The 12,674-nt window shown below is 42.1% G+C and overlaps 2 protein-coding genes across 2 annotated transcripts in view; one reads left to right on the forward strand and one right to left on the reverse strand.

Annotated features, from left to right (window-relative positions):
* Nucleotides 1-12,674, reverse strand: part of LOC308330427 (syntaxin-binding protein 5-like) — a gene marked incomplete at its 5' end in the record, with an annotated part of 196,581 nt that overhangs the window by 118,153 nt on the left and 65,754 nt on the right. The window lies entirely within an intron of this gene.
* LOC308330338 (E3 ubiquitin-protein ligase TRIM39-like) lies at nt 8,409-10,022 on the forward strand (the record flags this gene model as incomplete). Its single annotated transcript, XM_080785187.1, has 1 exon — nt 8,409-10,022. The coding sequence occupies one exon, from the start codon at nt 8,409-8,411 to the stop codon at nt 10,020-10,022; it is 1,614 nt and encodes a 537-aa protein (XP_080641313.1).

Raw genomic sequence — 12,674 nt, forward strand, 5'->3', positions numbered from 1 at the left:
GGTGTATATGTTTGAGAATTCAAATATCATAATTCTAAGTGATATACATGCACTTGAATTGTTAATAAGTTAATTTGAATTGACTTTGTCAATATGAATTCTTTCCTTTATGACTTGAATTAAAACGGGCAAAATGTGCAATTTAGAAGTACAACAGTTATTCTATCCAAAGAACAATGTCATATTTTAATTCTCCATCAAAAACACACAAAAATAGACACCTAAGCCTTTCAATTTTCAAAAAAAGAAAAGAAGACTATGACCCGCCCTAGTGCCTACCGTACGTATAAGAATGGGTGAATGACTGTCAAGCACCTTGGAGACCATCACCATGTCATCACCATGTCAATGATGTGAATTCAGACGACGGAATGAGGTCATGAAGTACATCAGCATCCTCTCCTCACTGTGAGGTAATTACAGTACATCAGCACACGTACAGTATAGATTATCTCATTCTGGGCGGGAACCCCGTTTGGTGTTTTAAGCATTGTTATGCTTAGTTTAGCTGTTGAAAAATGGCAGATCTACAAGCTCATAGCGCGGCACCCAGTGCACTCGGTGCATTTTCCCCAAAAATTGCGCAAATGTGGCGCACATCTTTGAATATATATTTCAGAGCGAACGTTTTCAACTAAAATGTTTCCTTCTGGGGGGGTTCCTGGACCAACATATTTTCAGATGGGGGTCGGCGGCCAATTACATATATTTTTGGGGGTCCTTGACATGAAGATGTATGAGAACATAGGGTTTTTCAGAAAACTGTCATGATTTAGCAGACATTTGTAGAATCGTCCTCAGGTCTAAAGGGGTTATATACCTCTGTGATGTACGTCAACCTGGGACACCTGGGACAAACGTGGCAGAGTGCATGTTTCTGTTCCTCGCAGCCATAGTTAACTATATGAACCCTATAGAGTATCCCGTGTCTAAAAAACCAAATTAAACTGTTAGGAAGGGGGACAAGAGATCCAGTATAAGTCATTTTACACTTACACTACACGGTTGCATGCTGGAAATAGCAGTTATACAAGCTCACAAAGTGTCGCGCCGCAACGCCTTGTGAGCTTGTAGATCGACTATTCTCAGCATGTGTATAAAATCAGCCATTACGACGATGGCATCAAGGCCCGCCAGAATACATCTTACTCGACTAAATCAACTGTAGATTTAGTCGACTAAAATCTACCAAAAATAGACATTCCGGGTGACGAAAATGTGACTGAAACTAAATGAAAGCTATTCAAAAGACTGACTACAACTAAAAACCTAAAGTTGCCGTCAAAATCAACACTGCTAGAGTAGAGTGCCTAATATCCTCAGGCTGTATATAGGCTAGGCTGTCACGATTATGACATTAATTTTACATGAGGATTAATTATTGCCACAAAAACAATTGCAATCAACGACTTAATTGTGTTTTCGTCATTGAACGCTGTATTTTTGTGTTTGAAAATGCATGACCATTTATCAACATGCGATTATACGATTATGCAAAATAATTGTGATTGTGTCAAATAATAGAGGAAATGTAAATTATAAGCTCAACATTCAGCTGATCTACAAGATTGCAGACTCTTCACATGCTAGAGCATGCCTGTAATAAATGTCAGAGCTGAAATCGACATGTAAATATGAAATGAATGCTTAAACATGTAGCTAGGTGTAATGTTAGACCACAGAAGACATGTAAATATGAAATAAATGCTTAAACATATAGCTATTTGTAATGTTAGAGTCCACAGAAGAACTGTAAATATGAAATAAATGCTTAAACATGTAGCTATAGGTGTAATGTTAGAGACCACAGAAGACATGTAAATATGAAATAAATGCCCAAACATGTAGCTAGGTGCAATGTTAGAGACCACAGAAGTGAACCTTTCAAGTCTGTTTTCTCAACTCACTGTTTTTCTGTAAGACATTATACTCTATAAGCCATATCTCCAAAACTGGTGGGTCAAACTGAACAACCAATATGTCAATTTGAAGCTATGATTCCCTGCTTTCATACGACATGAAAAAAACACAATGACATTAAAAAAAATCCAATGGCAGTCCCTCAGTCAAATACTCTGGTCCAATCAAAGTAAGTGACAGTGGGCAAGCATGTGGCATGGAATAAATTGTGAATTCGGAGCATTGGCAGTGCAGCCAATTTCAGAAAAGCTGTGATCTTAATTTGTGCACCCAAACGACGGGTTCATTAGCATAACGCCCACTGAAATATCAATGTGAGAAGTTTTAGGAGAGAGAGAGAGAGAGAGAGAGAGAGAGTGAGCATAGCTGACGTGCAAAACCCCTTATGGGTCTGTACCTCAGCTTGTAAATGGAATTTGTACACTCTCTTAGGTACAGACAAATAAGGGTCCATTTGGTTAAAAAAAAACTATAATTTAGCTGGGGACCCCCTGGAACTCCCTCGAGGACCGATGGGGGTCCCCAGACCACACTTTGGGAACCACTGTCATAGTGTACTAATATATGATTAATCTCTATAGCGGAGATGTCAGGTGCTGAGCTGCAGAATATAATACTATATAATTACATTTTGACAGCTATAGCTATAAAGCACAAAACAACCTTGACGGGGCCGGTTGTATATGCACGCACGGGACGCACGCACGCACACTAAAGATCTTGTCTTTGACAACAGCTGACCTATACAATTTCACAACGCATCACGCCTCGATGACACCTTATGAGATCTGCTACAATTTTGTGCACCGCATAAAAAAAACAAGGCTTTTGATCCAAAATCGATAATTTTCGATTTCCCTTAACACCATTGTCCGAGATCTACGTCAATTAAAGCTCATTATTTATTAACATAAATCCTCTCTTCTGTGCAGGGGGTCCCTGGCTGCACTGAGGCAAAAAACCCTTTCAGGTGGGGCGGCCCGTCCGCTGCCCAATGCATATTTAATATGTTTGGGGGTCCTTGACACAACACCGTTTGAGGACGATGAAATCATCATCAGGGACATCCATCACCCATCAGCCATAGCCTGTTCAAGCCACGGCCGGGCAAACGCTACATAAGCATCAAGAGCAGCACCTCCAGACGAGCTGGAACAGTTTCTATTTGTCAACATTCAGACTGCTGAACCAGAACTGTAGGTCTGGTGACACCGCACAGACTGAACTGAAATGGTCTCTTGTTTTAACCCATTTTGACCTGAGATCAGATTCTAAAAATGTCTTCTAAATCCTGACAGTTTTCTGAAAAAGCCATGTTTCTATGTCAGTCGTTCTTCCATTTTTCAAAAATAGCAGACCTACAAGCTCGTAGCGCGGCTTCTAGATCTGCTATTTTTCAAAAGCTAAAGCATAACATAATCCTAACACCAAAAGGGGTTCCCGCCCAAAATGGGTTTAATATAGATAGACTCTCTATAATATTATACACGTAGGCTACATCGACTTGTAATGTGACAATAAAGATTGATTCTTGATTCTGACTATGTCTACACAGTAGATATAGCATTCTGCCTGTTGCATTGTGATTAACTCTGTGCGGGTGAAAAGGTAACTATACATCTCAGAGCGTTATAACTCCCAGTCCCAACCCTCTCAGAGTTGCAAATGGCTGAACAAACACACTTGCAGGTTTTGACATCCTATACTTCCGGAGTGTCCCTATACCAGGGGCGCCCACTCTTTTTTGACTGTAGAGCTACTTTCAAAATGACCTTTCCCCCACCGAAAAACTAATATTATGCCATTGCTGAAAATAGTTTAAATATGTACCTGAGTGGGCTTTGGAATAGCTGCCGTTACATATTAGACATTATTTATGCATTTTGAATGGGAAATTGAGGTGGAGAAATATGGAATAGGTAGGATTTTTTTTGTATTTAATTTGTAATGCTATAGGCCTACTAAAGACAACACTCTTGAAAACAAAATACTTGCATTGTGGGTTTGAGCTGACGAGCTATCAATCAAGTCACCTTAATTCCAAGTGGCAGATGCCAATTATTTTATTTTACATTTAAATTAAATATTCTTTAGAGGTCATGTGATCTACCTGCACAGCCTTTGTGATCTACTAGTAGATCGTGATCTATACCTTTTGGGCACACCTGCCCTATACTGTGTAAAACAGACGGTCTTTTGCAACCAGAAATAGCTCCATATAACTAGAACGTTGAATATAGCTAGCTTCTCTCCCACCACAGGGTTGTCGTCCCGTCATTAATTATTTAGCGCGCGCAGCCGACTCGGCTAGAGAAACACAACAGAGCCCACAAAGAGCCCACAGCCGACTCCACTAGAGAAACACAACAGAGCCCACAGCCGACTCCACTAGAGAAACACAAAGAGCCCACAAAGAGCCCACAGCCGACTCCACTAGAGAAACACAAAGAGCCCACAGCCGACTCCACTAGAGAAACACAACAGAGCCCACAGCCGACTCCACTAGAGAAACACAACAGAGCCCACAGCCGACTCCACTAGAGAAACACAACAGAGCCCACAGCCGACTCCACTAGAGAAACACAAAGAGCCCACAGCCGACTCCACTAGAGAAACACAAAGAGCCCACAGCCGACTCCACTAGAGAAACACAACAGAGCCCACAGCCGACTCCACTAGAGAAACACAACAGAGCCCACAGCCGACTCCACTAGAGAAACACAAAGAGCCCACAGCCGACTCCACTAGAGAAACACAAAGAGCCCACAGCCGACTCCACTAGAGAAACACAACAGAGCCCACAGCCGACTCCACTAGAGAAACACAAAGAGCCCACAGCCGACTCCACTAGAGAAACACAACAGAGCCCACAGCCGACTCCACTAGAGAAACACAAAGAGCCCACAGCCGACTCCACTAGAGAAACACAACAGAGCCCACAAATTGTGTCCCTCGATCATGTTCGGTGTGTTTCATCTCTTATCCTGCAGGTCCAGGTCTCTGGTGCTTGCGGCAGTGTTGTTTTTGTCGACTAAAGCTAAGACGAAAAATGTCCGTTGACTACCTTTTTTCACTGACGGAAACTGAATGAAAACTAAGCTATGATGTCTAAAACTAAGACTAAATATACTGACAATTTCGTCAACAAAAAAAAACTAGACTAAAATGTTAGAAATGGACTAGTGGACAAGAGATCCAGTATAAGTCATTTTACACTTGGTTACACTTGGCATGCTGGAAATAGCAGATCTGCTATTTTCAGACAGTGTAAAATCAGTCATTACGAAGGCGTCAAGGCCCGCCAAAATACAGTTTAGTCGACAAAATCAACTGCAGATTTAGTCGACTAAAATCTTATGATATTTAGTCGACTAAAACTAGACTAACATCGCCGGTGACTAAAACTAAGTGAAAACCATTCAAGAGACTATTATGACTAAAACAAAAAATCTGCTGCCAAAAACAACTGGTGTCACTCATGTTTCATTTCATATCTTGTCCTGTTTTATCCTGCAGGTCTCTGGTGAAACGCCTGACTGGTTAAAGGTCGGTGCTCCCGCCACGGTAATGTCCTCCGTGTTTGATGTGTAATTGGGCGGTCGCAGCTGACTGCATGGACACTACTGGACAGAGAGAGTCCTGTACCGGCCAATCAGAAGGTCACTGGTTTGACCCTTGACCTCGGCCATCCACGCGTCCGTCCGCGTGCTTTCGTTGCGTCTCAATAGCAGATCTACAAGCTCAAAATGCATCACGTTGTGCCGCGTTGTGAGCTTGTGGATCGGGCTATTTTCACAACTTCTTTAAACATTAAACAGTTGGAATTTCCTTTCAAATTATTTTCTTTATTCAAGAAATGACTTAAAAATAAAATCATTTAATTTGGTATTAATTTTTTTTTTAATAATTAAAAACAAAATGTAGGAAACCAAAAAAGAACTAAGGGGACCCATACAAATCTGTCCACAACCCACAACCCGGTCCTGAGCCACTGTTTGGGAACCAGTAGTATAGCTCACTGTTTCCCCAAACAGTGGGTCCCCTTGGCCCTTTGGAACCAGTAGTATAGCTCACTGTTTCCCCAAACAGTGGGTCCCCTTGGCCCTTTGGAACCAGTAGTATAGCTCACTGTTTCCCCAAACAGTGGGTCACCAGCAACATGTCCCCTTGGTCCTTTGGAACCAGTAGTATAGCTCACTGTTTCCCCAAACAGTGGGTCACCAGCAACATGTCCCCTTGGTCCTTTGGAACCAGTAGTATAGCTCACTGTTTCCCCAAACAGTGGGTCCCCTTGGCCCTTTGGAGATCATCAGTGTTTCAGATGCAGCTGTCAAGCAGTGTCACCCTTAACTACGACACCACTGGTGAACACATCAAACAAAGTTAAAAAAGACGATGAGTAGCCTACAGGCTAGCGTCCCCAGGACACGGGTGCGTGCGTGCGTGTGCCAGCTTATGTAAACGGCTCAGCCAAAAACGTTGAGAACCCCTATAGCTGTGTTAAGCGGTAGTACAAATCTTATCAACGGGTGCATCTGTTTCTGAAGTGCGTTGGGATTCCGTCCACGTCTTGGCGGTCAGGGAAGCGGCACGCTGCCTTTCATCATTTAACGGGCAGCATATAGCTGTGACATTTTAACACATTCAGGGCGGGAACCCCTTTGGTGTTTTAAGCATTATGTCATACTTCCTAGCTATTGAAAAATAGCAGATCTACAAGCTCATAGTGCGGCACCGAGTGCCGCGCTATGAGCTTGTAGATCTGCTTTTTTCAGAGCGAACATTTTAAACTCAAATCAACATATTTTCAGATGGGGGTCGGTGGCCAATTTCAGAAAATTCTGGGGGTCCTTGACATGAAATATACCGTAGTTTGAGCACCACTGACATAGAAAGATGGGGTTTTTCTGAAAACAGTCATGATTTAGAAGACATTTTGTAGAATGGAACTTGGGTCTAAACGTGTTAATGTAGTGCCTCTCATCATCTCCTCCCTCGCCAACACAGACGAGGAGCGGCTCCAGAAATAATTATCACCACTGGTGGGAAAAAACTACTCAAATGTTTTTCACTTAAGTAGAAGTGAAGTATCAATATATACTGCCCTGCAGAAACACTCCGTTACACGTGATAGTCCGATAATGAAGATTTACTTGAGTAAAAGTATCAAAAGTATTGGCATCGATCTAGTTATACTGTGAAAAGTAAAAGTCCACCACTTTGACCACCTTGGCTGCGTGAAAAGACGGATTAACGGGCAATTATGGGCACTAGATTTGCCCGTAAACCTCAAGTTTAGCGGGCATATACAGTAATATACAGTAATATTCGGGGGTGATGGTACATTTCGGGAGTTTACTGGAGTTTGTTGGTAAATTTACCGGGTGTTTCCTGGAATATACTCAAACCGTATTCCATGCTTTTTACGCATGCAGTGAAGGTGCATGGGGTACATGTTGACATGTTTAGTATGTTGGTGTCAATCACAATGAGGGTTTTAACAGAATGTCGACTCTCTCCCGTGTGCATGCCATGAACTTTGATGCTGATTGTCATATATTAGTTTCCAAAATTAGATTAGATTTTGTGCGCGCACGCACATGCGCGCACACGCACACGCACACACACACACACACACACACACACACACACACACAATAGTGCATTTATATAGCGCCTTTATCCAAGGCGCTTTACATACTGTAGAATGTAGATTGTGCATCAATGCAAGGTGTTGGTGGAGGTGTCTTAATTCTAATTCTAATCTTTCTGATTCCCAATCGTGTGAATTGCCATGTAGAGACAGGTATGTGATCCACATTATGTCTGTATCAACGAAAACACAGCAAGAAATATAGGATATTCATGCATTTCTCAGACGCCTATATGTGAAGACATGGGTGAAATTACACAATACAAGTGTGCTGCAGGGCCATATCTTAAGGACTTTGTTCGAAAACATGGCTGATAACGCACAGAAAAAGGACAATCGATGTTTAAAGTGGTATACAAGTATGATCAAAGAGAAAGGAAAACAATAGTTGAACAAACCCCCTCAGCGCTTCTCAGACAATAACCGATTAACCTCGTAGAAAGACAAATGTAAGACAAATGATAATGTAAATCTATAGTCAATATTTATTCTGCATGCATTTGTCAACCTGCTCACAATCACAAACGAATGAAAGAGTCCAGCGAAGGGTTAACTTTCACAGGGGGCGGTGTGGGCGTGTGAAGGAATGCTGAGTGTGCATCTCGATGATGCACGCCCACAGCGCTGTAACGGCCCAGTTAATATTCTCCTCAGAAACTTCTGATAAGTGGGATTTGCTCGGTAACAGAGAAGGGCATAGACTGGTGAGTGAGATATAGATTTTCTGTACACAACAAAGCAAACATCCCTGTGATTTTTCACAGTTGTTCTATTTCGCTGAATTAAGTATTTCAGTAGCGAGTGTATGCACTTGTGTTTCCCAATGCAGGCTACAATGGCCTCTGCCAGCAGTCTCCTGTCTGAAGAGCAGCCCCTTTGTTCTGTATGTCTGGACGTGTTCACTGATCCAATCACCACTCCATGTGGACACAACTTCTGCAACACCTGTATCACACGTCACTGGGACACTATGGATGTGTGCAAGTGTCCACTGTGTCAAAACATATTCTACAAAATACCAGAATTCTCAGTTAATAAAGTTCTCGCAGAGATGGCTGATCAGTTTAGGAAGTCAAAGCTGCGGAAAATAATTCCCGACACAGACCAAGAGCCTTCTAAACCAGATGAAGTCTGCTGTGATGTCTGTACCGAGACCAAGTTCAAGGCCTTGAAGTCCTGCCTGGTGTGTCAGGCCTCCTACTGTGAGACTCACCTGGAGCCTCATCGGAGAGTCACAACTTTTAAACGACACAAACTAGTCGACCCTGTGAAGAACCTGGAAGACATGCTGTGTAAGAAACATGACAGACCTCTGGAGCTGTTCTGTAAGACTGACCTTGTGTGTGTTTGTCAGTTCTGCACTCAGTTAGACCACAAGTTACATCAGATTGTGTCTCAGATTGTGTCTCTGGAAAAGGCATCAGTCCAGCAGATGATCCAGGAGAGACAACTGAAGATTGAGGAGGTCAAACACACAGTGAAGCTAAGCGAGAAAGATGCAGACAGAGAGATAGCAGACGGTGTGCAGGTCTTCACTGCTCTGGTGAGCTGTATTGAGAGAAGCCAGGCTGAGCTCATTGATGAGATTGAAGAGAAGCAGAAAGCGATAAACAAACAGGCTGAAGGCTTGGTTAAAGAGCTGCAACAGGAAATCACTGTGCTAAGGAAGACAAGCGCTGATCTGAAGCAGCTCTCACACTCTGAAGACCACCTCCTTCAGAACTTCACATGCATCAACACCCCTCCACCCTGCACCAAGGACTGGACAAAGGTCAATGTCCATCCATCTTCATATGTGGGGACTGCGAGGACAGCTGTGTCTCAGCTGGAGAAGACACTCAGTGAAGAGGTGCAGAAGCTGCGTGATGCTGAGCTGAGGAGGATCCAGCGATATGCAGTAGACGTGACTCTGGACCCTGACACAGCACAGCACAAACTCATCCTGTCGGAGGATGGAAAGCAAGTGAGTCATGGAAATGTGAAGAAGAATCTCCCAGACAACCCAGAGAGATTCTCTCTATGTTGCAACGTCTTGGGGGAAAAGGGCTACTCCTCAGGAAGATTTTACTATGAGGTGCAGGTTAAAGGGAAGACTGACTGGAACATTGGAGTGGCCAGGGAGTCAATCAACAGGAAAGGGACAATCAGACTGATACCCAAGCACGGTTTCTGGACTATAGGGTTGACGAATGGAAATGAGTACGAGGCTAATGCTGGTCCTCCTGCCCTCCTCACCGTGAGAGAGAAGCTCCAGAAAGTGGGAGTGTTTGTGGATTACGAGGAGGGTCTGGTCTCCTTTTATGATGTGGAGGCCAAAGTCCAGCTCTATTCTTTCACTGGCTGCACCTTCACTGACAAGCTCTATCCGTACTTTAGTCCTAATAATAATAATGACGGTAAAAACTCTGCTCCCCTGATCATCTCTCCTGTGAATCACAGATTAGCCTAAGTGTATAAAAAATGTTTATACTTTGTCTCTCCACTCATTTTGTGGACTCATTTTGTTAAGCACAAAAAAGTTACAGAATTATACACCACTCATATCTGGTGGAATGTTGACAGTTGCATGGTGTTGGGTGTAGCCTATGCCAAGGACCACAATGAAAATAAGTCGGAAGACTGTTGTGTGTTTTATCCTTGACACTTCTTAGATGAACATGATTTAACTTAATAAAATCAAATAAAATCTTCCTATATGCCTTCTTCTGAATGCATTGTTTCTCATTTCAAATTGTGTGAATTACATTATGTAATATGTGATCTACTGTACAGGATTCATTTATAAGTGGAGGCGGATCGCAAGGGAGTGACGCCACTCACTTCATTAATTCAGTTTGTTTTGCAATTCCCATATTGATGCTTTTCATAATGTATAATGTTTTCATGTTATTTTGTCAAGGTACGCTATACTGTAGTTCACAATGTCACACTCATATGTGTGTTTTCATAAAGCACAATCATGCATGTGTGATTGTGTGTGTGCATGCACTCATCCCCCACTTCTAAAAAGATACACGGTATATGAACAATTCCATCAACAGATAAAAACTAGACTAAAATGTTAGGAAGGGACTAGTGGACAAGAGATCCAGTATAAGTAATTTTACATTTGGTTGCATGCTGAAAATAGCAGATCTACAAGCTCACAACACGTCCCAGCACGACGCGTTGTGAGCTTGTAGATCGGATATTCCCAGCAAGTGTAAAATCAGCCATTACGACGGCATCAAGGCCCGCAAAATACATTTTAGTTGACTAAACCAACTGTAGATTTAATCGACTAAAACTAGACCAACACTAAAACATTCCAGGTGACTAAAATGAGACAAAAAACTAAATTAAGTTTAATTCCAAAGACTATGACTAAACTATGCCAAAAAACAACACTCTCTAGCAGGGTAGTGTTGGACCAGACTGTAGTGTAGTGTACTGTAGGGATTATCCCTGCAGGAGCAGTGATAATCCCTGCACTACAAATTTGAAAAGATCCAAATCATGATTTATCTTTTTACACCGGTTTCTTCATCACTATCTCCATCTTCATCTTCTACCGTGCTTAGACCCATTTCGCCAGCTAAAATGTTTCAAAATGAATGGATAATCGTTTCGATATAATTATACTGTTCATTGACCCCCAATTGTGACACCAGCTCTCACAAATCTATCAATAACATGAAAGGAAAAGTTGCTATGAAATATGAATCAGCAAACCTAAAAGCCAAGTTTTTAAAGGTAGAGTAAGTGATTTCACTTAATTCAAATATCACTTATTTTTTTGTTTTGTTGTGATAATCCTCTCTACTAGAGTGTGCTGACCATATAAGGAGTTCCTCCCTGTCCCCAGTTAACCCCTGGGGGTCAAAAAACCTTAGGTTTCGTTTTTGACTCTCTATCCTGATTGGACGAAGGCTTAGGTCCCACAGCCAAAAACGAAACCTAAGGTTTTTTGAGTGAAATCACTTACTCTACCTTTAAATAAGTAGCCTTTAAGTGCACATAATTATGCATGTATTTTTGGGGTTCAAAGAACATTTTGGTGGCCTTTAGTTCCCAAAGTGGAAACACCTGCATTTATAGGTTGAACTCATCCAACATTATTCAGCCCTTCAGCAACACTAACGTCTCTTCTGCGTCACCTCACCGAGGTCACGGAAGAAACGGCTTTTAGAACGCAGCATATTCTCTCTGTAACCGAAACTGATTATACAAAATATACCCTGGAGACGTTGTACTCTGATTCTATTCTTATCCACACACGGATGCAAGAAATAAAGAATGGAAGAGCGGTGTAGAGAGAGATAGAGGGGAAGAGAGAGAGAGATTAACAAGAAAGGAAAAGGGTCCTGATGACGAAAACAGTACGTCAGAACGAGAAAGAAAGAAAGATTGCAAGAGAAAGCAAGAACAAAATGTCCCACATGACGTGTTTGACTGCTTTCCTCTCCTCTATAGATTCCTATAGCCCACTTGCCAGAATGTGAACCCAGGCATGTTGAATACACCAAAGTTTCATGTTAGACATAAAGAACAAAAAACACTCCTTGGGCTAAAACGGCCATAGCCATCATCACAAATGTGATGACATCAGCACATTTGGGCAACTGGCTATATGGCCGTTATTAGCCCAATAGTGTTTGCAAAACTAATGCTTGGAATGGATTCAGCATCATGAAAACCCCCTAGTTTGACACGTCACATGCTACATAAAGCATGATGGGTTTTTTCCCTTCTATAGGTTGTTAATGGTATGGTCACAGATTATGGCAATTATTAAAAGTGCTCAACATAATGCAACTTAGCATCCGGCAGTTTCTACATGCTGGGGACTTATACTCAACATTTATAACATCAGTTTCTACATGCTGGGGACCCATACTCAACATTTATAACATCAGTTTCTACATGCTGCAGGGGACCCATACTCAACATTTATAACATCAGTTTCTACATGCTGGGGACCCATACTCAACATTTATAACATCAGTTTCTACATGCTGCAGGGGACCCATACTCAACATTTATAACATCAGTTTCTACATGCTGGGGACCCATACTCAACATTTATAACATCAGTTTCTACATGCTGCAGGGGACCCATACT

Source organism: Protomyctophum bolini (genome assembly GCF_963924005.1).
Source record: "Protomyctophum bolini genome assembly, chromosome: 16".
Lineage (NCBI taxonomy): Eukaryota > Metazoa > Chordata > Actinopteri > Myctophiformes > Myctophidae > Protomyctophum > Protomyctophum bolini.